The 26,861-nt window shown below is 50.0% G+C and overlaps 1 protein-coding gene across 1 annotated transcript in view; it reads right to left on the bottom strand.

Moving 5' to 3' along the window:
* Positions 1-9,246, bottom strand: part of MEGF8 (multiple EGF like domains 8) — a 32,571-nt gene extending 23,325 nt beyond the window's left edge. Inside the window, exons 1-17 of the mRNA XM_078145883.1 lie at positions 9,119-9,246; positions 7,086-7,336; positions 6,817-6,980; positions 5,876-6,082; positions 5,526-5,706; positions 5,336-5,424; positions 4,742-5,154; positions 4,497-4,642; positions 4,040-4,162; positions 3,672-3,826; positions 3,218-3,337; positions 2,955-3,099; positions 2,541-2,704; positions 2,115-2,321; positions 918-1,118; positions 603-830; positions 8-126 (exon numbers count right to left, since the gene is read on the bottom strand). Coding sequence (XP_078002009.1) covers positions 8-126; positions 603-830; positions 918-1,118; positions 2,115-2,321; positions 2,541-2,704; positions 2,955-3,099; positions 3,218-3,337; positions 3,672-3,826; positions 4,040-4,162; positions 4,497-4,642; positions 4,742-5,154; positions 5,336-5,424; positions 5,526-5,706; positions 5,876-6,082; positions 6,817-6,980; positions 7,086-7,281 — 2,858 coding nt within the window. The 5' untranslated portion in view covers positions 7,282-7,336; positions 9,119-9,246. The remainder of the gene's footprint in view (positions 1-7; positions 127-602; positions 831-917; positions 1,119-2,114; positions 2,322-2,540; positions 2,705-2,954; positions 3,100-3,217; positions 3,338-3,671; positions 3,827-4,039; positions 4,163-4,496; positions 4,643-4,741; positions 5,155-5,335; positions 5,425-5,525; positions 5,707-5,875; positions 6,083-6,816; positions 6,981-7,085; positions 7,337-9,118) is intronic.
* Positions 9,247-26,861: the final 17,615 nt, after the last annotated feature.

Genomic DNA, 26,861 nt, shown 5'->3' on the forward strand with positions numbered 1-26,861 from the left:
GCCTCACTGGTTACAGAGTGGGGGGCAGTTGGAGGGGCTCCTCACAGCTGACCCAGCCCGGCCCCGGCGGCTGCATGTGGCATCTCCCTTCCGGCTCAGACTCTGCTGCCACTCACAGAAAGGATCCTGGGGGGGGAGGGGGGGGAGAAGAGAGGGAGGGATGAGGGAAGGAAGGAGAGAGGGAGGGAAAAAAAGGAGGCAGGGAGGGTCAAAAACTCTGGCTTCTGGCCTTCCCCTTGCTCCCTCCCCCACATCCACCACACCTGGCCTAGTCTTCACGCTCGCCAGTTTTTTTCCACTCCAGTGTTTCTGCCTAGAATGCCACCCCCTCCCATCCAAGCCCTGCCTGCCCCATGGTCCCTAGGTCCTCTGCCCTTTCCCCCCAGGCCTCCATCCCCCCTCTCATCTTTTCTGTCTTACAGAATCCTGATAAGTCAAAGGAGAAGCTCTCAAAGACCGTCTGGCATAGCCTGTCCCACCCCCCTTTACCCCCCAGGGATGGGGAGCCCCCCCATCGGTCCTCCATCAGCAAGCTCTTCCTTCCGTAGGATCCACAGCTGCACCTCTGCCGTGCCTCCCAGCCCCGCAGTGCCCATCAGAACCTGGGCACAGGCGTGGCAGTCACGGTGCTCCTCACAGAGTGGGCAGAGGGCTGGGGCCAGCACCAGCAGGGCCCCGCCCCCGCTACAGCGTGCACCATCTTGGCGAAGGAGGCAGGAAGCGCTGAGCGGGCACCAGCCGCAGCCCTGGTCTGCCAGGCAGCCCAGACAGGAGGTATAGGAGGTACAAGCTGACGAGCGGAAGGGCTCCAGGAAGAAGAAGGAGATCTCCTGGGGGGAAGGGGACAGCCAGAGGTCAGCAGGCTGACCCGTCAGGCCTTGGGGGCGGGGCAGGGGAGGCCGAGGCCGAGCACTCACGCTGCCCCCAGGCACGCCGGTCCGGTCCCACAGCAGGGTGAGCTCACTGTTCCCGGAGCCTGCGGAGCTATTCAGCTGACCCTGGATCTCCACTGCGTATTTGTGGCCCCGGCCAGGGAGGGGGAAGAGGCGGGCCGAGCCAGGGCGCTGGAGCCTCCGTATCTCCTTATCCTGCTGGGCTACCCAGCGCCCCACTTCCTCCTAGTGGTGATTGGAAGACAAGGAAGAAAGCCTGTGAGAAAGATTCAGACCTGCCACTAGCCCCCTTATCCCCCAGGCCTTCCCAAATGGCTGTCCGGCCCCTGACTGATGTCCACACCTCCCCTGCTGCAGACTCTGACACTCCCTACTTATCCCCAGCATGGCCCCTGCCACATCCCACTCCCCTCCCTAGACTCCTAGCCTAGAACATGTCAGCCCCTCTTCTTTCGGGCACTCTGACAGCACTACCGCTCCCCATGACCCCAGCCCACCGCGGCCCTCTCCTCAGAAGCCCTGGGCCAGAGCTGAGGCGTGGTCCCCATGACCACTCTGTGCCTTTGGGCCCTCTGCCCAGGGCCGACCCCGCGCAGCTCCAGGAGCTCGGCCAGGAGCAGTGGGAGCACATGCAGGCCAGGCTCCTTGATGCACGTCTGTGGGCGAGGCCCTTACCCACTCCCAGACCACTCTACAATGTTCCTCAGTCACTCACAATGGGAGCGATTGTGTGAAGGCAGCATTCGGCTCCCAGGAAGCTGGGCCAGCCGTGAGCCATAGCCGGCACGGCTCGCCCCCATGGGCTGAGGGGGAGAGGGGGCTTCCTCCTGACAAGGACCTGGGCAGATTGTGACTGGACCCAAGCACTGGGAGCAGCTGGTGGCTGGGTCCATGTTCTCTTGCCACCGGCCCCTGGGATCTAGGGCTCTCCAAGATGGAGGAGCGACCTGGGATTCAGCTGGTCATCATGTTGGGACTGTTTCCTTTTGGAGCCCCCCCTCTCACCTAAGAACCCCTTCCCTCAGGCCCATGTCCCCCCACTTCCTCAAGCAGACACTTCTAGCACCACCTGCCTCAACTCCCTCAAACAGCACCCCCTCATCCCCTCCCAGGGTCCCCAACTAAAGCCACAGAGACACCCCAGCTCTGGCGGATCATCTCAGACCTCCCACCAGCCTCCTTCGGGCCCCCTCCCCACTCCAAGCTGCCCGCCATCCTCACCATGTGCTGACTATCGGGTCCCCGGGCCATCCGCGCCAGGACCCTCAACCTCTGGGCCCGGGCCCACACAATGACATCGTCAGCACCTGAGCCACCAGGTCCCCCAGGCAACAAAGGGTGGATGAAGCCCCGGTAGACGAGGGACACATCTGTCTCCGTGTTGGACGTCTGTGACAGAGTGATGGTTGTGCTACGGACGATTGACACCTGCCAGGCACAAAGGAGAGAGGCCGGCAATGAACGTCCGCAGCAGTGAGCGCCCCAAGGGGAGCCCTCTCACCTCCCAAGCCCAGAATCCCTGTGGTGTTTGCTCTCAGAACCAGCAGGGCCTTAGGGATCTGCCCCCATAGGCAGAGGGAGGAAGAGGGCTTTGGATGTGCCCAGGATGGGCTTGGGCCAACCCCCCATCCCACTGTGGCCCCTGACCTTGTCAGGCTGGGAGGCATTGGGGGGCTGCTGGAAGGTGAGTAGGTGTAGGCCAGGCAAGAAACTCTGAGTAACACAGGCATCGAGAGTTGTGACAAAGACAGGGGCTGCCCCCCACCAGCCCACGGTGCCAGAAATCTGCTCCCCTCGGCATCGAGCCTGCTCTGAAGGGAGGAATGGAAGCCAAGGGAGGACGGTCAGCCAGATGCCCCCTCACGCCCTCCCAGACCTCTCTTCCTCTTCCCCCCAGCCCCCCAACCCTTTGTCCTCTCCCTTCATTTCCCACACCCACTGGGCACCGCTGCCTGGTGGACACAGGACTTGCTGACTCACACCAGGGGAGGGAAGCCAAGCCCACCACCCCTCCTGGATGAGGCTCCCCGGAGATAAGGGGCAGCCACACTCATCACTCACCAGGCCGGGGGAGGCAGCTCTCATTGTGGACGCACCAGCCCAGGGCCCCAGGCCCACGAGGCGGGGGTACGGCACCACTGAATGCCAGGCAGGCCTGGCAGTCACCCAGAAGGCGGGCCAGGCCTAGGCAGCCAGCTGCCGGGCACTGAAGGGAGGGAAAGGAGGGCGTCAGGGCCTGGCTGCTGGCATTGGAGAAAGGCTCCAGGCATGCAGGGAAGTGAGGGGATGCAGAATCACAGCAAAAGGGCATTGGGGTCACTCACAGCTCCAGGGGGACTCCCCGGGGGCGGGGCAGCCTGGCAGGCTCCTTGGCACCAGCTGCACTCGGGGTCCCTGGCACAGACACTGTGCTCTGTGTACATGGAGCAGTAATCCAGATGGTACTGATGGTGGTGGGATGGGACAGGGAGGAAGCGGAGGGCTAAGCCTTGGGCCTGCATCTCAGCCCAGGCTCCTCCCAGGAGCCCCATCATCCCCCCCTCAAACCCCCACCCCTTCCACAGCAGCCCCAATCCCCCATATCCCCCCAGGACCTGCCTTAACCCCTTACCCCACTGTCCCACGGCTTTGCCACGGCCCCCACCCACCATCTGTGTGACCCCTGGCTCTGGCTCAGACCTGGCCAAGGCGACCCTCCGGGACTAATTTCTACAGCCACCATCCCCACCTCCTCCCCCCCACAGCCGTGCCCATTCTCCATCCCCCACAGGAGCTCACATCCGGGGCTGGTGCCTGGAACACGAAGGGGGGCACCTTGTAAGCCATCAGGTCCCCTCGGGGCCGCCCACTGTACCCGCCAGCCACCAGCAGGACACTGCCCCCCAGCACAGCTGCCACATGGGAGTACCGGCCCCCAGGGGGTGCAGCTCGGCCTGGGGGGACAAGAGAGAAGGGGAAGGTCAGGAGTTGTCCCTCACCCCATCCTCCAAGGCTGGGCCCCAGCCACCACCTCCAGGGAGCCCTCAGGCCTGGGTCCTCAGCACGGAGTCAGGACAGAGAATGTGGGGTAGAGGGTGGGAGTGGGATCAGACTGAGGCTTCCTGAAGGAGACTGAGTGGGGAGAGGGACTGAGAAGCACTGGCTACCTTCAGGGGTCCCTGGAGGGGCCAGCTCAGCTCCTGACACCCACTGGTGGCAGCCAAGATGGTAGAAGAAGATGCCATCCTCATAACACTTCTCCTCCTGGTAGTGAGTGTGCACGTTGCCACCTGAGAACCAAGGTGGAGGAAGAGAGATGAGGCACATCTGGGGGGCAGTCAGGTACATAAGGGAGAGGGCACACCTGGAAAGAGTGGGAGGGGTCAGGCACACCTGGAGAGGATGGGGAGGGGTCAGGCACACCTGGAGGGAATGGGGAGGGGTCAGGCACACCTGGAGGGAATGGGGGGAGGGGTCAGGCACACCTGGAGAGGATGGGGAGGGGTCAGGCACCCCTGGAGGGAATTAGGCAAGAAGGGCTTGAGAAGCGGGGGAGACAGTCACTGGGGGAGCACCCAGGCCAGCTACAAGCCCGAATACTGGAGGCTTGGGGGATGCCCTCACCATAGACCACCATATAGTTCCCAAGAACACTGGCCGTGTGGAAGGCTCGCTCCCGGGGTCCCCGCTGACCGTCCCGGCCACGCAGGGAGGTCCACACCCGCAGGTCCACATGAAAAAGCTCGGTAGAATTCACTCGGACAGAGAACCTAGAGGGTGAAGAGAGTTGGGACAAGCAGGTGGGGTCTTGAGTGGATGCCTGGGGGGCTGAGAGGGTGGAAGAGGGGGCGCCACCCTAGGCCACTCACCGGGCCGTGGAAGGCCTGTGGCCCCCATAGACGAGCAGAGCCCGAGATGGCGGGTGGAAGATCATGGAATGACCAGTGGCAGCTGGGGGCCGGCCGCCCGCTGGCCGGACCTCCTCCCAGTGGCCTCGGCCCCCCCCAGGTCCCTCTAGGCGGAAACGGAAGAGGCTCGAAGAGAAGAGGTCATGCTGCGTGCGACCCCCAAAGATGTACAGCCAGGAGTCGTCCACCAGGGCAGCAGCATGTCCGGCCAGGCCTGGAGGCCCTGAGGAGGGGGGAGCCAGCAGCTCCCAGCGGCCCCCTGCTTGCGGGGTGAAGGCCCACACGTCACTGGTCAGAGAGCCGTCAGCCAGCTCCCCTCCCATAAGCACCAGGGAGCCAGCCCAGGCCACGGCCACATGGGAATGACGGGCAGCCTGGTGGGGAGACAAGGTCCAGCCTCAGAGACAGGGCCCACGTGGAAGAACAGGGGTAAGCAGGCAGGGAGATCTGGGGAAAAGAGACTGGGGTGGGCAGAGGCAAAGGGCACACAGAGAGAGGAGAGAGCGAGGGCAGGCGTGGGCAGGGCAGGGGAGCACGCCCACTCAGGGTCCTCACCGGCCCCGGGCTCAGGTCCCACCGCTCCCAGGCGTTCACAGAGAAGTTGTACAGAACGAGATCGCCCAGCGCTGAGTTCAGGTCCTGACCTGGGAGGGAAGAGAGGGGCAGAAAGCCAGATTGGACACAGAGGCCAGGTTGGGCACCCCTGCCCTTGCCCTGCCTACCACTCCCCAGGCCCTGCCCGCACCTCCAAAGACAGCGAGCAGCCCCGGAGGTGAGAGGAAGGCGCCAGCGGCCCCGATGCGGGCCGGGAAGGCGGCATCCTCAGCGCTCACATTGTGCCACCAGCCAGCCCCCTGGTTCTCCCACAGCCGCAGGTCACAGGCACGGCCCACGAACCCGGGCTCACAGCGGCACGGGCCTGCCTCCTGGAGGGGAGACTGAGGTCAGAGGATGAGGCAGCTGGGGGCCAGACAGCCCAAGTCAGGGACCAAGAGCAAGGCAAGACGGGTGTGGGGGAACCGTCAACTCAAGGTGGACACAGCAAGCCAGGTTCGAGGACCGCAGCTCGGGCACAGAGGAGTCCGGGGTCCTCACCGAGGCACACGTGCCATGCTCCCGGCAGTAGGTGGAGCAATCCTGGCGGTCACAGGCAGGGCCGCCCCAGCCCTGCTCACAGGTGCACAGGCCCGAGGGATCACACAGGCCCCGGCCTGAACAGCTGCCAGGGCACAGCGAGAAGGAGAACGAGGCGTTGAAGCCCAAAAGGTTGTAGTTGGCATCAGAGAAGAGGTGAAGCAGCATCTGCCAGGGGCGAGAAGAGCCAGAGCTGGGAAGGAGCTGGCGCCCTGCGAGGAGGTGGGGCAGGGGAGGGGGCCAGGAAGGGGAGGGAGGGCAGGTGGGGGAGGGGAGCTAGGCAGAGGAGGGGCTAGGTAGGGAAGTAGGGGGGCAAATAGAGGAGAAGAGGGCCAGGAGGGGGCCAGGCAGGGAAGGAGGGGCCAAGAGGGGGAAGGTGGCCAGGAGGGGGAGAGGAGGGCCAGGAGGGGGTCAGGTGGGGGAGTGGGTAGCCAGGAGAGGAAGAGGGGGGCCAGGAAGGAGAGGGAGACCAAGCAGGGAAAGGGGCCAGCAAGGGAAGGAGGGGCAGGCAGGGAAGGGTGGCCAGGAGGGGGAGAGGAGGGCCAGGCTGGGGAAAGGGGGCCAGGAAGTGGGGGGCCAGGCTGGGGAGGGGAGCTAGGCAGAGCAGGGGGGCCAGGTAGGGAAGTGGGGGGCCAAATAGAGGAGAGGAGGGCCAGGAGAGGGCCAGGCGGAGGAAGGGGAGGCCAGGAGGGAGGGGGGTCAGGTGGGAGAGGGGGGCCAGGACGGGGAGGTGGGCCAGGATGGAGGGGGGGCAGACAGGGGAGAGGAGGGCCAGGTGGGGGAGGGGGGTCAGGTGGGGGAAGGGGGCCAGGATGGGGAGGGGGACAGGCAAGGGAGAGAGACCAGGCAGGGGAGGGGGGCAGGTGGGGCACAGGGACCAGACCAAGCAGGCAGAAGCTCACCTTGCCAGAGGAGGCCTCAATGCGTGGGGGGCGGGTGCTGCCGCTGAGGCTGGCTAGCAGGGGTCCGCGAGGCGAGTCCCCGTCATACACAAAGAGGTAGTCATAGGTGCACTCCGTGTCCAGGAACAGGAAATCCAGGAGGATGCGGTGCCGGGAGCTGGGGGCTGGGGAGACAAGCCGGGGCTCACGCTCACCTCGCCGCCCCAGGACCCCCCGAGTCTCCCTCATCTCCCTCCTGCCGTGGTGCAGGCCCTGCCTGCCACACTCACCCTCGATCAGCCACTCGCAGTTCCCGTTGACGCTGTAGTTTCCAGCCCCATCGGACACGTAGCCCGGGGCCTCCCGCAGTACCTGTCTCTGGCCCTTGCAGTCGCCTGCCCGGACCCGCGGGGCCAGCAGCCACAGCTGGGCCACTGCCACAAGGGCCACCAGTGCCCAGGGGCCATGGGCGTGGGCACAGGCCATAGCCAGGCCCTGGGGACGTTGGGCCCTCAGAGGAGGGGACCTGGGAGCATCAGGCCTGGATGGGGAGAGAGGCTGGATGAGGCCAAGCAGCAGTGGCAGCACATCTCCAGAGAGCCACTGAGTACACAGGGTCCTTCTCTACTTGGTCTCGCTTCTGCCCTCGAGGACGAGAGCAGCCCTGGCTGGCTCTGGACCATCGTCCCGCCCCGGGGCCCCTTGCCACCTCCACTAGCCTGTATTCTATCAGCCCTTCTTCCTCCAACAGAGAAAAGGGTGCCCAGAGCACGGTGACCACAGCAAGGACCCAAGGCCATGCCACATAAGAGCACTGCAGCCTGAAGAAACAGAAGTAGAAGCAGCTAGGGGCGGCACAGTACGGAAAAATTCAAGTTCAAATGCGGCCTCAGACACTTGCTAGTTGTGTGACCCTGGGCAAGTCACCTCACCTTGCTTGCCTCAGTTTCCTCAGTGAGGATAACAACCCCTCCCTCCCCAGAGTTGTTGTGAGGTGAGGACAGTGCCTCGCACACAGTAGGTGCTCTATAAATGCTTGTTCCATCCTCCTTCCCAAGCTCAACCTATACCGGAAAAGAAATCCCTTCCATAACGCCGCCCCCGATGGTCATTCAGCCTCTGCTCGAAGCCCCTCTGGGAGGGAGAGAACCCTCCACAACTGGCAGTGCCCTGGCACCTCCCCACCATTCAGCGCCCTTCTCAGGATGCTCTCCAGCTCATCCATGGCCTCCTTCATAGAGGCAGAGGGTCCCCGGGACAGCCAGCACAGCTCGCTCTGGGGCTGGGACAGATCAGCACCTCCTGAGTGCTGGGTGCGAGGTCTGCTCTCTTTGTCCCAAATGTCTCTTGGTTTCCATCTAAGAGTGACTTAGAGCCCACTAAGGCCCCCAGAACTTCTTCAGATTAACAGCTGCGGCCCCCATGTCCCATCTCCTCTCCTCTCACCCCATCCTTGTGAAATCTAACCTTCACCCCAAGCATTCAGACTCCCCCCATATCCCACCAAAGGAAGGGCTCCCATACAGCAGGAGGGGGTGGATGGCCAGGAGACCCCCTCCCTTAGGGGAGACTCCCCTCTAAATGGGAGAGGGTCCTCTAGAGTCAAGGGAAACTTTTCTTGGAGAGTCCCCTCCAGTGGGGAGACAGTCTCTAGAGATGGGATGGGGCTCCATATAAAGAGGGTTGCCTAGAGATGGGGGTCTCCCACAACAGGGAGATGAGGGGTCGTACCCCCAACATGCAGGGGACGGTCTCTTACAGATGAGAATGGTCCCTCTAAATGGGGGATCTCCTGCAGATGGAGGAAGATGCCTTATAGATGGGAAAGGATCCCCAATATATGGGGCCCCTCTAAATTGGAAAGGGTCCCCTACAGAGCAGGAGGGTCTCCTACAGATAGGGAGGGTGCCCTACAGAGAGGGTAGGATCCCCTAGAGATGGGGAAAGGTCTCCTAAAGAGGTGGGAGGGTCCCCTACAGGGGGAGGGTCCCCTACAGATGGGGAAGGATCTCCTAAAGAGGGGGAAGGGAGGGTCCCCTACACATGGGAAAGGGTCTCCTAAAGAGGGGGGAGGGTCTCCTAAAGGGGGGGAGGGAGGGTCCTCTACAGAGGGGGGAGGGTCCCCTACAGATGAGGAGGGTCCCCTAAGGGGGGGAGGGTCCCCTGGAGAGGAGGGGGCGGCCTCAGGCCCTGCAGGCCCCGGCACCGCCAGGGGAGGCTGAGGGGCGGCTGGGCCGGGCCGGGCCAGGCCGGGTCGGGGCAGGGCAGGGCGGGCGGCCCCGCAGATCCCCCGCAGGCCCCCGTAGCCGGCGCGCGCACTCACCGCCTCCTCCCGGAGCCAAACCGACCCGACGAGAACCAGCGAGACGCCGGAGGAGCGGGAGAGAGCGGCCCCCGGAGCCGGAGAAGCAGCGAGAACGGGGTGGGCAGAGGGGCCCTGGAGGACCGCGCCGGCCCCGCCCCCTCGGCGTCGCGACTCCGCCCCCTCCCCTCGCACATGCGTAAGAGGGGGGAGGGGAGGGGAGGGAGTGTATGTGTGTGTTTTCGTTCCGAGAGAACAAGTGACTTCATTTTCAGCACAGGGGCGGCACGCATTTATTAAGCACTTGCTATGTACCTGGCACTGCCGTTGGCGCTGGGATACAAGTACAAGCAACAAAACAATCCCTCCTCAGCATGCATGAACATACATGCAACATAAATAAGGAAGTAATATATATATATATATATGTGCGATATAGTTAAATATAAAATAGTTTGGGAAGGAGAGTGCTGCAAGTTGGGGCAATCAGGGAAGGCTTCAAGCAGAAGATGGTGCCTTAAGCGGCATCGTAGAGGAAGAGGAGAACTCCAAGGCCAGGGTGAGGAGACACAATGTCCCAGGCATGGGTCAGGGTCAAGGCCAGTGCAAAGGCTTGGAGACTAGAGATGAAGTACAATAAGTGTGGTGCATAGAGAAGGCCAGGATTGGCTGGATTGCAGATTTGGTGGGGGGTGAATAATGTAAAATGAGTCTGGAAAGGTAGGTTGAGACCAAGAGGGCTAGGGCTTTAAATGCTAAGAGTTTTATATTTTATCCTAAAGGCAATAGAGAGCCTCTGGGTATGGTTGGATAGGGGAGTCAAATGGTCACATCTGCATTTAAGGAAATTCACCTCGGATGAACTGGAGTGGGGAGAGACTCAAGGCAGGAAGACCAGTTAGCAGGGAGTAGGAGGTGATAAGGTCCTGAACTACGAGTTTGAGTAGAAGGCTGCAGGAATGTTCTGGTATTTAACCACTGGCTCTCCCCTTCAAAAAGAAATGTAAGCAAGATACGTTTGAGAAGAAAGTAGATCGGGAGACATGAGAAGACCAAGCAATTGTGAGGCTGAGGAATTTGAGGGAGGGTCTGTGTGGATTTTAAAGGCCCCTAGTCTAAGGGCAAGAGTTGGGGAAGAGGAAAGTGATAAGGCAGGTGTTGAAGTCCTTGAGAAAAAAAGGAAGAACATTCTGGGGACCAGTAGGCTACAGCCACTGTGACTTGGATTTCATGGAAATTGTGTTTGCTGAGAGAAGGAGGTGAAGGGAAGGGCTGGAAACGAGTGGAGAGAAATAAGCAGCTAGGGAGCACAGTGGAAAGAGCGCTGAACTTGAAGTCAGGAAGTCCTGAGTTCAAATCCAGCCTCAGACACGTCCTAGATGTGTGACCCTGGGCGAGTCACTTCACCTGTCCCTGCTTCAGTCTCCTCAACTGTGAAATAGGGATTGTGAAAACACCTACCACCCATCTTTGGGTAGGTATTTGTAAAGTGCTTTGCAAACCTTAAAATACTCTATAAAATACTCTATTATTAGGAGACTATCACAGGAATCTGGTTGTTTGCCGCAGGAAATAACAGGAAGGATGTTGCAGAGAATAGAACAGAGTCTTAGAAAGCTATTACTGATAGTGAAAGTCCTTGCATCAAAGAAGTCTCTGTTTTTCCATATTATACAAAAAAGGAAGCTAGAACAGCTAGGGGGCACCATAGTGCATAGAGCACCCAGCCTGGAGTTAGGAAGACCCACCTTCCTGAGTTCAAATGGGCCTCACACACTTGCTAGCTGTGTGACCCTGGATAAGTCACTTAACCTTGTTTGCCTCAGTTTCCTCTTCTGTCAAATGAGCTGGAGAAGGAAATGGCAAACCACTCCAGTATCTCTGCCAAGAAAACCCCAATGGGATCATAAAAGAATCAGGCACAAGTTAAAAAACGATCGAACAATAAGCAATGATCCTGGAAAGAGTATGTGTCCATTGACCTCCCCTATGGCCTATCTCACCATCTCTGTTACTTTCCAGACCAAAACACCCTTCCCTGGCCACCTCTTCCCTACCTCTCTCTACTGGAGTACAGAGATGGCCTCAATTCAAGGCTTGTATTTCCAGGACTTAACACATAGCAAGCATTTACAAAAGTTATCCATCCAATCATTCAGAGACTAGTCGAGTATCAACTAGCACCCGTGCTAGACTGTGAGTACCTCCAGAGGTCGGGGGACGTCATCGAAATCTTCATTTTCTCAGCCCAGCCTGGCACCATGTATGCCCACAGTAGCACATGAGAAATGCTCATTCACGGGCTGGTAAAAGGAACTCCGATCTTGGGATGAGGAGACAAGTTCTCACTCCAGCTCTGCTCTGGATACTCAGGTGACCCTGGCTGGGCAATCCCTTGCCTTCTTGAGGTCCTCTCCTTTCTAGTGGGGTGACGTCTCACTGAACAAATAACTGGTCCCCTCTGAACTTCAGTCCCAGTTTCCTGGGTGCCATCATCATCTTCTGTCTCTTTCACTCCAGTTTCAGGGGCGAGCCCACATGCTGGCCAACTCCTCCACATACATCCTTCAGCCCATTTCCTCCCGTCTCCCCAGCCAAGTGCCCCTCTATCAGCCTCACTCAATCTCTTATCTTCTGTCTCTTCCTGGCTACTGGCCTCTTCCCTGCTGCCAATAAGCCCACGTCTCCACCATTCTGAAAAATCCCTTGCTTGACTCGATCACCTGCACTAGCTGTCACCACATAATCTCTCTTTCCCTAGATGGCTAAATTCCTTGAGAAAGCTTTCTCCACTTTCTCTCCTCTCACTCTCTTCTAACGACCCCACCATTCAGTAGAAACCACTCCCTCCGGCATTACTAATGGTCTCTCAATCACGTCCTCATCATCCTTGGCCTTTTGGCAGCTTCTGACTGAATTGATCACCTTCTATCCCGGGTAGTGAATTCTCTCTAGGGCTTGCTTTTGTCTTATTTAAACTTAACGCTCATTCCATGTAGTAAGAGCAATGCACTTTCTATTATCTGTGGCCCCAGTCAGATACCCAATAGTACAAATTCTCTTCAAGTTAGAGGCATCTGGTGGCTGAGTGGATAAAGCCCTGGGCCTGGAATCAGCAAGCCTCGAGTTCCATTCCAGCCTTGGACACGTACTTGCTATGTAACCTTGGACAAGTCACTTCACCTCAGTTTCCTCAACTGTAGTATTAAAGCAATAACAACAGAGTCGTTGTGAGGATCAAATGAGAGAATATTTGTAAAGGGCCTGGCACATGATGCTGTCCAACTCTCCGTGATCCCATTTGGGATTTTCTTGGCAAAGATCCTGGAGTGGATTGCTATTTCCTTCTCCAGCTCATTTTACAGATGAGGAAACTGAGGTCAACAAAGTTAAGTGACTTGCCCAGGGTCACCTAGGAAGTGGTTGAGGCCAGATTTGAACGTAGGAAGACGAGTTTTATCAATGCTATTCGCTTTGATTTGATGACGGTTCCCAGAGCAAGAGGTGGGTGGTATAGCATGGAAAGGGGATGACAGGATGGGTGGTGAGAATATGGCCAGTGTAGACAGTGGGATGGTATATGGAGCATTGCCTGGCCTGAGGTCAGTTGGATAGGCCTAGTGGGTTATGGGAGCTTTCTACTTACTCACCAATCAGGACAGCTTCATTCCAAGGTAGGAGTTCTGAAACTGTGTGGATTAAGGCCCTAGGGAAGGGCCTTTGGAAATGTCTGGGCATGGCTAGAGTGCATGTCTGGAGATATCTAGAGATATAAATATAGACATAGAAAATGTGCTTTGGCATTCATTCTTTCATCTAGTCCTTACATTAGCTCCTTATAGATCTCTAAGAAAAGAATTTGCAGTGATACAAATGAAGTTCAAATGAGAAATTACTTACTTTTTAAAAAAACGCTAGATACTGGAATTTATGAGACCTTGCTCAAAGCCTAGTTCCATTTCTCAGTTTCCCAGTGTCCAAGCTACAAAGGCCCTTAGAGACAGTCTAGTATGACCTCTCCTTTTACATGGGGAGAACTGAAGTGGAGAGACTAGCTCGTTCTGCCAGGCAGGAAAAAGCCAAGCCGAGAGCATAGGTCTCCTGGCATCTACCACGAGGCTCTTTCAACTACCCTGCACCCATCCTTCTACTCTGAAAGCCCTTTGTCTCCATAAAAGGAGATTGTTGAGATAATTCTCATTTTCCTTCTCTGTAAAATGGGAGAAACACAGAATGTCAGGGCTGGGAGAGACTCATAGAACATGGAATGTCAGAGCTGGGAAGGACTTTAAAACATGGAATGTTAGAGCTGGGAGGGCCCTTCGAGCTGGGAATGTCAGAGCCACCGTACTTTAAATTGGGTTTTCAGAGATGGAAAGGACCACTGAGGGCAACCCAAATCTGATTTAAAATCCCCTCTACAGTCCTGGGGGTAACCGCATACCCTATAATTAAACAGCTCCAGTGATGGGGACCCTGTGTCTCCTGAGGCAGCCTGGGTCCCCTTCTGGGTGGCTCCAATGTTTAGGAAGTTTTCCCCTCCACCGATCTAAAATTTTCCTCCCTGTAACTTACACCCAGGGTAGCTAGGTGGTGCAGTGGATAGAGCTCTGGGCCTGGCATCATCTTCCTGAGTTCAAATCCAACCTCAGACACTAACTGTGTGACCCTGGGCAAGTCATTTCACTCTGTTTGCCTCAATTTCCTCATCTGTAAAATGAGCTGTACTCCAGTATCTCTACCAAGAGACCCCCTGATAGGGTCATCATGACATGACTGAAACAACTCGACAACAACAACAAAAACATCCCCTCATTGCTTCTGGTTGTGTGTCCTCGGTACAAAACCAAACAATCTGCTCCTCCTCTCCAACGTGATACTGGAAATGTATTGGAATTTCTCCAACTTCCTCTGTAAGTCTTCTCTTCCCCAGGGTGCACAATGACCTCCTATGTGGCACAGTTTTCAGTGCCCTCCCTGTCCTTGCTGGTGATTCTCTCCAATTCACCATTTTTATAGCTTGCCTCTACATAGTTGTCTGCATATTGTCTTCCCTGCTAGACTGAGTGCTTAGCCCAGTACTTGGCACATAATAAGGGCTTAGGAAATGTTTATTCATTGACAGACCCTTATCTGATCTCACTCCAGTTTCCCTAAAATGTAGTACTAAGAACCTGGGCCAATTACCTCATCTCTCTAGGTCTTTATTTCCTCGTTTGTAAGATGTAGATAATAACAGCACTTACAGGGCTGTTGTGAGGGTTATAGGGTCTGGGATTCAAGGCTGGAAGGAGACTTAGAGGTCATTGGGTCCAACCTGCTGATTTTGACAGGTGAGAAGAGTGAGGCTTGAAGATTTGTCCACAGTCACACAGCTGGTAAGTGTCAGAGGTGAGATTTGAACCTGTGTCTTCCTGACTTAGCCCTGCCCTCTCTCCACCACGACACACTATCTTTCCAATAAGGTGACCTAGGTAAAAAGCCTGGCAGACCACAGGGTCCTCTCGAAATGTTAGTTGTTGTTATACGGTTGGGAAGTGTTCCATGATAAGGATTTTAAATGTTAAGCCCTAAGTTGCTCCCAGGAAAACCTGGGCAGGTGTTGATCAGGGTCAGGGAGCCCTTCTCCAGCCAAGTTCAGAGAGGCAGACCAGCCCCGGTCTGGTGAGGCTGGAGGAACAGGCTCAGAGCACCATCTCGTGGCCAAAGCTGGGGTCACACTATCAGTAGACAATCTCAACCACACCTTTAGGACACAGTGGTGCCCACCTATCTGTCTTTCCTCCTCCAGTGCCTCTATAATGGACAGATGTTTCTGGAACAGAAAAACTACCTGTGTAGGAACCAGCCCAACATCTTTACGTTGGGGGGCGAGTAACAAATCCTTTAAGTGGGCAATGACCGTCTTGATCCAGAGAACGCATAGATCATCGTTCTAGAGCTGGGAGGGACGTCAGAGGCCATCGACAACCCAGTTCCTTCATTTTACAGATGAAGAAACTCTGACACATAAGATGAGGCCCAAACTGGTGATGTGACTTGCCCGTTGGTCACACAGATATTGAGTGTCAGAGATGGGGTTTGAATTCAGATCCTCTAACTAGACAGAACCAGAGCACTTTCCACTTTAAGACACACCCTTCCAGCTGTACCGCATCGTCCCCGGAGATGTACCGCCCTATGGTTGAGAATGATGGAACATACTTCCCTTCTCTTGGTAGAGAAGCAGAGGACTATGGGTCCTCAGGGAAACAGTCCTACTCTGAGCTATACCATACAACTGTTAAAAATGATGAAACATGCTTCTTACCTCTGTAGAAGGGCCTAGGACCAGAGGTATGGAAATTTGCACGTGTGGTTGGGCACAGTTACTATGTTACTAAATTGAGCTACAGTGTTTTTTCTTTGTTTCAAGGAAATGTTCTAGGAGTAGTTCTGGGAGCTCTTGGGAAGGGAAAGACAATTTTTTTAAAAAGCATCAATGAGACATTTAAAAAAAAAACCCTCAGTGCAATTCCAGTAACTCTGAACTGACCTATTTAAATAATCTATTGATTCCAAGTCTGATAAGGAAGAAAAAGGAATGTTGGCTAAAAAGAACTTTATGGATGCCCAAGTAACTCACTAACCAAAATTTTTTTTTAGGCAATTGGGGTTAAGTGACTTGCCCAGGGTCGCACAGCTAGTAAGTGTCAAGCGTCTGGTCTGAGGCCAGATTTGAACTCAGCTCCTCCTGACTTTAAGGCCAGTGCTCTATCCACTGCACCACCTAGAAGTCCACCAACTTTTTAAAAAAGTATGCTTCAGGGGCAGCATCAGGAAGGTGATGTCATGACTTGCAAGTGAATTGCGTTTAAGTGAGAGAAAGCTATGAAAAGTCACTATGCTCACTTTCTCCTCCAGAGCCATCTGAATCCAATGGCAAGGCGTAAATCAGGATGACTGGAGATGGCCCCAGATGCAGTGGGAGACCTTGGTCTTTTTAAGTTAAGGTCCTTCCTAGGTCTCAGTTTGACTGGGGCAAAGCCCCCATTCAGTGATTAAGGCTAGGTAAGAAATGAGGCAAAGAGTGGCCTCTTTTATGTAGTCAAAAAAAAAAGCCATCTGTGAGGGGAAGACCCTTAGGCTTTCTGGCCAAAACAGAAACAGTTGCTATGCACTCTGAGCCACCAGAGCCCAAACAATGAGCAGGGTGGAGCTTGGGCTAGTACGTATTGCTGGGCAATCAGTGAGAGCCACAGTGATTTGGATTTAAGGCATGGTCCTTAAGAAAGAAATCTAGTCAATAAACCCTGAGATATCTTCCAAGGTTTCAGGGATCTAAATTTATGTTCCTTTGGGCAGAGCACCCAAAGGTAAGACTATTATACCCTATGTGGACAGAAGGAGAGGAAGGAAGAAACAGAAGGGAAAGGAAGGGAAGGAAAGGAAAGAACAGTGGGTCCCCAGTGGGGCAGCTTGAACTACTCACAGATTGTTGTTTGTCCTTCATTCTAAAAGATCATGACATCAGGAGGTGATGCCATGACTAGCAAGTAAATTGGATTTAAGTGAGGGAGGGCTATGCAAAATCATCAGCCTCGCTTTCTCCTCCAGAGCCTTCTGGGCCCAATGGCAAGATATAGATCAGGATGACTGGAGATGGCCCCCCTGGACGTGGTATTGCTGAATCAAAGAGTATGCACAATTTTATAGCCCTTTGGGCATAGTTCCAAATTGCTCTCCAGAATGGTTGGATCAGTTCACATCTTCATCAATAGTGCATTAGTGTCCCAGTTTTCCCACATCTCCTTCAATATCCATCATTTTCCTTTTTTGTCATATTAGCCAATCCGATAGGTGTGAGGTGGTACCTCAGAGTTGTTTTAATTTGCATTTCTCTAATCAATAGTGATTTAGAGCATTTTAAATATGATTTTAGATAGCTTTGATTTCTTTGTCTGAAAACTACCTGTTCATGTATTTTGACCATTTATCAATTGTATTTTTATAAATTTGACTCGATTTTCCATATATTTGGGAAATGAACCCTTTATCAGAGATACTCATTGCGATTTTTGTCCATGGTTTTCTGCTTTCTTCAATTTTGGTTGCTTCGGTTTTGTTTGTGCAAAAACTTTTTTAATTTTATATGATCAAAATGATCTATTTTACATTTTGTAATGCTCTTTATATTTTCTTTGATCCTAAATTCTTCCCTTATCCATAGATCTGACAAATAAACTACTCCATGCTCTCCTAAATTGTTTATAGTATCACCCTTTATGTGTAAAATCACGTACCCATTTTGAGCTTATCTTAGTATATTGTGTGAGATGTTGATCTATACCTAGTTTCTGCCATATTGTTTTGCAGTTTTTGTCAAATAATGAGGTTTTGTTCCAAAAGCTTGGATCTTTGGGTTTGTTATATACTAGATTACTATGGTAATTCACTATAATGTAATGTGTACCTAATCTATCCCACTGATCCATCACTCTGTTTCTTAGCTAGTACCAGGTTGTTTTGATACTTACTACTGTATAATACAGTTTGAGATCTGATGTGCCTAGTCCACCTTCCTTCATATTTTTTTCATTGATTCTCTTGATATCCTTGACCTTTTGTTCTTCCAGATGAATTTTGTTATTATTTTTCTAGCTCTATAAAATAATTTTTGATAGTTTGATCAGTATGGCACTGAATAAATAGACTAATTTATGTAGAATTGTCATTTTTATATTTATTTATATATAATTGTTATTTTAATATATTGGCTTGGCCTATCCATGAGCAATTAATATTTTTCCAATTGCTTAGACCTGACTTTATTTGTGTGAAAAGTGTTTTGTAGTTGTGTTCACATAGTTCCTGAGTTTGTCTTGGCAGGTAGACTCCCAAGTATTTTATATTGTCTACAGTTATTTTAAATGGAATTTCTCTTTCTATCTCTTGCTGTTGGACTCTTGCTGATGATTTATGTGGGTTTATTTTGTATCCTGTAGCTTGCTAAAGTTGTTATCTATTTCAAGTAGTTTTTTAGTTGATTCTCTAGGATTTTTTAAGTATAACATCATATCATTTGCAAAGAGTGATAGTTTTGTTTACTTATTGCCTAGTCTAATTCCTTCAATTTCTTTTTCTTCTCTTATTGCTATAGCTAACATTTCTAGTACAATACTGAATGATAGAGGTGATAATGGGCATCTTTGCCTCACCCCTGATTGTAATGAGAAGGCTTCCAGCTTATCCCCATTACAGATAATGCAGCTGATGGTTTTAAATAAATATTATTTAGTATTTTAAGTTAAGCTCCATTTATTCCTATGTTCTCTAGTGTTTTTAATAGGAATGAGTGTTGTATTTGGTCAAAGGCATTTTATGCATCTTATCGAGATAATCATATGATTTCTGTTTCAACCAACCAATTTTAAAAAGACATGTACATAAGAAGGGGGCAAGTATGGGAAACGCAAGATGAATACAGAAGTATGTCTTGGTTCTAAAAGAATAATACCAGAAGTCCTAAAGCTTAGAATGAGCTAAGGTTGGGAAAAACACCAAAGACAATTGTGTGTGTGGGGGGGGGTTGGTTTTCTTGTTTAGGAAGAGATAGTATCATCGGTCACAGTGGATGGAACAATGAAAACTGGCAAAAGATAGAAAGCAGAGCTATTCTATTCTTATGAAAAAATTCTGACCTCTCCCTACCTTATCCTACCCGCAAAAGTGTTTCTTCTACTAGAACAAAAAGGGAAAAGGTAGAAGGGGAGAAACGGCTTGAGGTACTATATCTGGTCGGGCCACCAGGTGGCACTCTAAACTTGAGCTTTGTTGATTTCACCCAACTGGGCATGTGGGCATACTTACCATCATCTCATCCCTGGGCTACAGACTCCTTCGCTCTTTTTCATGCATAGACTGCTCTAGCTATTCGAAATTCTCTACATTGTCCTGTGTTTTTTGAGCTCTTTTCTAGGGGTATGTTCACTCCAGTAAAAATTCACAAATCTCTGAGAATAAGCTGGCTGCCTCCACTTTTCTTTCTTTCTTTCTTTCTTTCTTTCTTTCTTTCTTTCTTTCTTTCTTTCTTTCTTTCTTTCTTTCTTTCTTTCTTTCTTTCTTTCTTTCTTTCTTTCTTTCTTTCTTTCCTTCCTTCCTTCCTTCCTTCCTTCTTTCTTTCTTTCTTTCTTTCTTTCTTTCTTTCTTTCTTTCTTTCTTTCTTTCTTTCCTTTTCTTTTCTTTTTTTGGCTAGGCAGTGGGGTTAAGTGACTTGCCCAGGGTCACACAGCTAGTAAGTGTCAAGTATCTGAGGCCAAATTTGAACTCAAGTCCTCCTGACTTCAAGGCTGGCGCTCTATCCACTGTGCCACCTAGCTGCCCCTTTGCCTCCACTTTTATCTGATACTAACCTCTTCTCCTTCCTCATCTGACCCTCATCCTCAAATCCATTCAATGGGCATTTGGACTAAAACATTTTATCGTAACTGAAAAATGATGATGAGTGTAACTGCACCAGATGTGAGAAGTAGGAGTGGCCACGGCTAAATTCCCCCCGTCCTTTTCTGTGTCACGCCCCTTGGCTCTCAAACACATAAGAAGGGAAGACAGATACATCTAAAGACCTTTGTTGAAAGTGCTTCCTAGTATCCCCTTTGATATCAGAGTTATAGAGGAAGAGAAAACTACCTTCCCATGATCCATCTCCCCCAAGCTCACTTCTCAACTGGAACTTGAAGTCAACTCCTAGTGAGATAGTAGGTGCATCTACAGCTCAGCTGAGCTTCCCAGAAGGCTTCCTGGTACTCTTTCAGGCTGCCCCAGCCTTCACCAAGGATACCTAAACATGCATAATCAGCCTCCTTTTCCAAGGCTCCTCTTAATGTGGCTGACAAACCTGGAAGCCCAAGACTTTAGTACTTCCATGGGCTGTTGTCTGGTTTACTCACATGGTCAGATTCCTACATTTTCTCTCAGATCTTCTCAGGTCTTCTTGACTCCAGGCCTAGTACTCTAGCCACTGTACCACCAGCTGCCTCCTAGGAAAGGCAGGTGGTTGATGGTAATTGTCTTCTTATAGGAGTATGTGGTCTGGTTTCCTTTTTTATTTTTCTCTATGTTCAATAAGCAATGTGGTCATAGAATTTCAAGGCTATGAATCTATGAATGAAGTATGAAATAACCTATGAGAAATGAAAACTGAGAAAACAAAAGATTCCTGTGGGATGGGGGCTATGAGTTGGATGTAGATAGCAAATTTCATGGGTTTTTTTTAAATAGTGAGCAATATTCTACTTCATCCCTAGATTAAAGCAGAACCTAGCCAGCAGCTAATGCCTCTTTTTATACTTTGTTGGCTTGCCATGTTGAAAGGAAGAAGCCTAAGTATTTTCAGGCAAAGAGTTTTCTAGTTGCATTCAGAGATGCTATAGTTATACTTGCATCTTAAACTATATACCACAATGAGCTCAAAATAAATATGTAACTTCAATATGGAAGTTCATACCATAAAACTATTGGAAGAGAATGATATCAGGTATATTTCACACCTGTTATTAGGAGGAGAATTCTTAGGCAAACAAGGGGTAAAGGAGATCACAAAAGACACATTATATAATTTCAAATACATTTACTGAAATGTTTCTGCCTGAACAAAATCAATGAGCTGGGATAAAAAAGACACATTGTTCATTGAAGTATGGCAGGGGTGGGGGGAGAAAGAGGAAATTTTTCATCAAGCAGTTCTGATAAGCATCTCATATTCAAGATACGTATAGGAAATTTACACAAATATACAATATCAATATCCCACTGAATAAATGGTCAAAGGGTAGGAACAACCAGTTATCAAAAGAAGAAATTCAAACTATTAACAACCATATGAAAGATTGCAACAAATCATCTGTTCTAAAAGACACTGCCAGGACCACCCAAGGAAGATGAAAAGTCTGAAAGCCTTCAGGCCTTTCCAAGCTCACAAGGTCCTCCTCTGACCAAGGTTGGGGGAACGTGAGACTGAGGCCAAGGTTCTTTCTCATCCCACCCCCCAGAAGGGATTCCCCCGTATTTATAAATGACTCACAAATTATGACCATGTTTCCTTAGCCAGTCTGAACACACTTCCTGTCACTCCAGTTCATCCAATGGCTTTCAAAGATTTTTTGCAATTAGCCTAAAGTCATTGATTGATTGATTGATGCATATTCTTTTCCTGGTTAAGGTATCAGGGCATAGCATCTTATGACTTACTTTAAGTGGAGTGGAGTAATTGATCCACAAATTCAATGACCCCACACATGCATACACTTACAATGGAATTAAAGTCTCACGTATGCCAAAATATTCATAGCAGCACTTTCGTGGTACCAGAGAACTAGAGACAAAATACATGCCCATTGATCTGAAAACAGCAGGGGGAAAAAATGTAATATTATTACAGAATATTACTGTGCTACAGGGAATGACTAATATGAAGAATTTGAAAAATCTTATCCAAAATGATATGGATTGAAGTAAAAGAAAGAGTGAGAAGACTTAGCTGAACTGATAGAGGGTGATATAAGTAGAACCAAGAGAGAGAGACGTGTTCTAATCTGAACATTTCTGCTGACAGACAAGGGAAGCAAAGTTGTTCCAACTTTGAAGATCTCTCTCTGCTCTAAGCCATTTCAGAGCATTACCAGACAACAGACAAAATTCCACCATGAGATAGATATTCACATAGTCACTGCACTCTGCTTGGTAAAGGTAACAATTTGCTTTACCAGCTTTAACACACAGAATAATAGAACTTTGGGCATTCCCTTGGAGAATCATTTTCCTAAAGTTATTCAATGCATCTTGAACCAGTCCCGTTATGGCTTCTCCTTTCCAGATGAACAGAGATGAACCTAAGAGATACTTCCATTAACTGAAGGAATCAGAGATGTCTTCCTTTAAACTAATCTCTTCAGGGAATGGGGAAAGAAGGTACTTCTCTCAGGTGGATCCAGCAAAGGCCCTTTGCCCCTGTCTAGTCTTCCTAATTGCTTCTGTGAGGAGTCCTTTCCTGGTCTGATAAGGAGAGCAAGACATTGTTTCAGAACTGATGGACCAAGACCAATAAAGGTTTTCTTTCAGACCAGTCCGAAGACGACTAGGATAATTTTTAAATGCTTTCTTTGTCTTTATAAAAGAGGTGGTGGGAAGCAAGGGAGGGGGCCAGTCTGCTTCCACACCAACGGTCTCTTGGTTGCCACATCTTTCTTAGTTCCCATCCTTCTTGATCTCTCTGAAGCCTCTGATGCTATTGACCACCCTTCTCCTGGATACCCTCTGCTCACCTGGGGTTTCCATAACACTACTCTCTCTCCTTTACTGATTCTTTAGTGCCAGTGACTTCCCTCTGTTGATTATCTCAAATTAATCCTGTATAAGTCTTGTTTGTACATAGCTGTTTGAATATTCTCTCCCACTTTGGCTCCTTGGGAACAGTAACTCCCTACTGTCTCCTGGGAAACAATATGATATTAAAACAACAACAATATAATATATTACAAATTATATATAGTTTAATATTTAATATTATAGACTATAATTATTGATATAAACATATTATAATAAATTAGCTATAATAGATATAAACCTACACCAGTATGTTTATGTTCATATTATATTATTAATTATATGTTAATTATTAATTATATAATAATATAAGCCTATGGTATAATTAAATAGTAAATATGAAAATAAAATAATGTTCATTCAGCATTTAAAGCCGTTCACAGTCTGCCTCCAACCAATCTTTCCAAATGTATTTTGTGTCATTCCCTTTCACACATTCTGTGTCCTGGTCAAGCTGGCCTCCTCGCTATTTCCCATAAAGGATCTTCCATCTCTTGCCTGTGGGCTTTTACCCAAGCCATCCCCATCCCTGAAACACCCTTCCTTTTCACCCACACCTTTGGTAGCCCTGGCTCCCTTCAAGGCTTAGCCCAGGTCTTTAGCCATCACCCACTGGGCCTTGCCACAAAATATTTGTTCCTCATCTTAAAAATATTTTAAAACACTTGAACATTGTGGTTGGTAAATAGCCTTTTTCTATGGAATAAAATGAATCTGTGTATCCCCCAACCCTCACTACATAAATGAAGAAGGAGACAGGCAGCATTATCCTCATCTGACAGATAAGGAAACCAGAGAAATGATTAAGCGGCTTTCCTAAAGGTATGTTGAAAGTTCAGGTTGCCTCCCCAGGCTTGTCTCCCAGGTCTTCTGTTGCCTATAAAAATAATAATTGGCATTTACATAATACTTTAAGGCTTGCAAAGCACTTTAATTACTCCTCACAACAACCCTAGGAGATAGGTGCTATTATTATCCCCATTTTACAAATGAAGAAGCTGGGACAGACAGAGATGTAGCGACTTGCCCAAGGTACACAGCTAGTAAGTGTCAGAGTCAGGATTCCAACTCAGGTCCTCCTAACTCCAAGTCCCCACCACACCACCTCATCTAGCAAAATTAATTGTTGGAAACCGTCAACAAGAGAAGTTTACAACTTCACATACAATCCACTTTTGTGCTTCTCTTTGTACATTGAAACATGTGTGTTTATAGATGCCTGTTAAATTTGGAGAAAAACAAAACATTTCCGCAAAGAACAAAAATTAATCATTGGAAGAATAACATCCCAAAGACACCAAGAAAGTCACTGTGCAAGCATAGACTCAGAAGGTTCCCATTAAAACCAGGCAGGTGGGTGGCACAGTGGGTAAAGCTGCTGCTGCTGATTCTTATTGTTGTTAATATTAAAATGGTACAAGAGTGTGGAATTTTCTTTTATAAAAAATGCACATCTAAGGGTTATTAGTGTCTGCCTACTTCAGTAAGCATAGCTTGCTGCTTCCCTCAATGTTTATCTCTGTGGAGATCCTGAAACATCCCAGGACATGATTTACAGAGGGAGATCAATGGAGCAGAAATCATGAAACTTTCTAGAGGAAATGAGATTACTTCTTCCCTCTCCAAGATAGAGAGGGGCCCTGGAAAAGCCCTGCCCCAGGATCTCTCTGGGGCAAAGAGCCAGATGATAGAATAAAATGATGCTATCTGTACTTTGTGCTCACTTGTACTTCTTTCCTCTTAGACTTTGCAACTGGAACTTCTGGGTGAACCAATGGAGGCCAAGACAGAAGGCTCAGAACCTTGGACAGTGAGGGCAAGCAGGATGAAGGTAGAGCCCAACGAACAAGAGCAGCAAAGATCAGAGCCCCAACAGAGCGGCAATGTGTCCACTGTCAGCCGAGGTAAAACAGCCAATAGGACTCCTATTTGCCTGAAAGCTGGTGAACTGTAGGGTGAACTAGGTTCCCAGCTTCTTCTTTTTAGCCCATGGACTACGGGGTGAATTCCCCTTACCACTTCTCTTCATCCACTATCCCAGTGGTATGGGCCGTTGGGACTGCCCACTTCCCCCCATCCTCACCCAAATATCTGGAGGAAGGCAAGACGAAGGATCAGGAAAGGGAGCTAGTTGGTGACAACTATTTCTACTTGGGACTAGTTAGCCTAATTTCTTTTAACTCTATTCTATGAACAGTGATCTGCATTATCACAACATAGGATTTGAATGCAGTAAGAAGGGACCTGAGAGAGTGGAAGACCCACAGTGGGGTGGGGGGCTCTGAGTCTGCTAGAAGATAGTGGATCTCATGTCATCTAGAATCAATGCGTCTCCAGCTAGCAAGGGGTCTTGCTGTGTAGGACTTGGGCCCCTCCTAGTGGCCAGTGAGGATACTGCAGCCTATCAGAAAGTGGCCATCCTTTGAAAGCAGCTATACTCATTGTTCCAGTAGAGGGTGCCCTGGTAAACTAATTTAAAGATTGCTTTCCATTAACGCAAACCTCTTGGCTGGATAATTCACTCAGTGAATAATGTCTCTCTGTATGGTTGAGGGAAGCAGCCCTGAGTCCAAAAGAGTAATATTTACTTATCTATGTATCTGTTGTTTCTCCCAACAACATATAAATTCCTTAAGGGATGGGATTATTTCATTCTTGTCTTTGTTCCCCGGTGTGTACTACAACCCCCAGCACATAGTAGATGCTTGACAGAGGCTTGTCGATTTGTAATGAACTGCCACTTGGTCCAAAAACTCTGCTTGGTCCAGAAATCACACTGCCCCGCTGCTGCTGTCCCTGGAGCTGAGAGGGTCCCACAGGTTGGATGGTGAGTTTGCACAGATCCACAGGCAGACTCCACAGAGGACCCAGATCCCTGCTTGTGAGCAGTTCTTCTTCCCTCTGTATTTCTTTCTAGCACCTTTCCTTCCTCTGTCTCCCAGATCTCCTTTTGGATTCTATGTGCAAGGGAATTTCACACCTGCACCCAGGTCAATGCCTGGGTCCCATTACAGTTAAATCTCTATCAGTACAAAGCACTTTCCTCAAACATCTCCATGAGGTACATGGCTTATTAATATAACTATTTTATAGATGAAGAAATGGAGGCATACAGAGCCTTAGATGACTTGCCCAGGGTCAGAGATAGTAAGTATCTGAAGCTGGATTTGAACTCAGAATCTTTAAATTATAAGCTTGTTGAGGACAGGGACTGTCTTTCTTTTTATTAATTGTATCCTCAGCGCTTAGCACAGTGCCTGGCACATGATAGATACTCAATAATAAATCTTTATGGGATCTCCCCTACTCCCAGGTCCAGCACTCTTTCCACTGTGCCCCCTTGCTGCCCAGATTCAGTGACTTACCGTGTTCACTCAGCCACAGAGTGTCAGTAATCTCCATATAGTCAGTAATCTCCATATGCATTATAACATGCTAAGGACCTGTATGTAGTAAGAAGGGACCTGAGAGAATAGAAAACCAAGCCCAATGGGATTGGGGCTCAGAGCCAGATTCAAACCCAGCTGTTACCACTCTGGGACCAGTATTCTTTCCACTGTGCTCAAAAGTCTCTCTCATGTCCCCTCACCTCCTTCATTTTATAGAGGACCACACTGAAGAGGAAGGTAGAGATTTATCCAGGGTCAGGACATCAGAGTCAATGCAGAACTGGGTCCAAGACACCAGGCTTCTGGCTCTGAACATCACCAGCCAAGAATGATGGAATAGACAGAGATTCAGCCTCTGTGTCGGGGAGACTTGGCTTTAAATTCCATCTCTGAGACACAACAGCTGAGTAGTCCTGGCCAAGACACTTACAACTCTCTAGGACTTTAATGGGCAAAGGAAATGCCATTCTGCAAAAGATATTTTCTTACTGGGAGTTACTTACACCAATGAAATTACAAGTCAAGAAAAAAAAGCCCATGGTTCTATTGACATGGTGGGCACCTCTTCTCTTCTTTCTCTATCTCCACTTGGCTAGTACAAGGCTAGGTACACAGTAGCTGATCAATATATATATATATAAAATACACACACATATATATTTATATATACACACATACATACATACATATATACAAGCACATATATGTATATGTGTATATGTATATTTATGTATATAGACATAATATATAATGTGCCTGATATTTAATAGCTTCATAGAAGTAGGGCCCAGCCCACCTTTTTCTGTCAGGACGGAGACTGATAGGAAGGAGGAATCACTCTGTTTCAAGCATGGCTCTTCCTCCTCTGGGCTATGGGCACCGTTGACTAAGGTCAACAGAGGCCACCCCCAAGGCATGGGAGAGAGGGGCAAGGAAGGGAAAGGAGTATTTGGGGGCTCCTGACTCCTTGATCTCTGTGTATAAGAGAGATTTCCTATCTCCATACCTTTGTT

This window comes from Phascolarctos cinereus, unplaced genomic scaffold (genome assembly GCF_003287225.1).
Source record: "Phascolarctos cinereus isolate Bilbo 61053 unplaced genomic scaffold, phaCin_HiC Scaffold_726;HRSCAF=1367, whole genome shotgun sequence".
NCBI lineage: Eukaryota > Metazoa > Chordata > Mammalia > Diprotodontia > Phascolarctidae > Phascolarctos > Phascolarctos cinereus.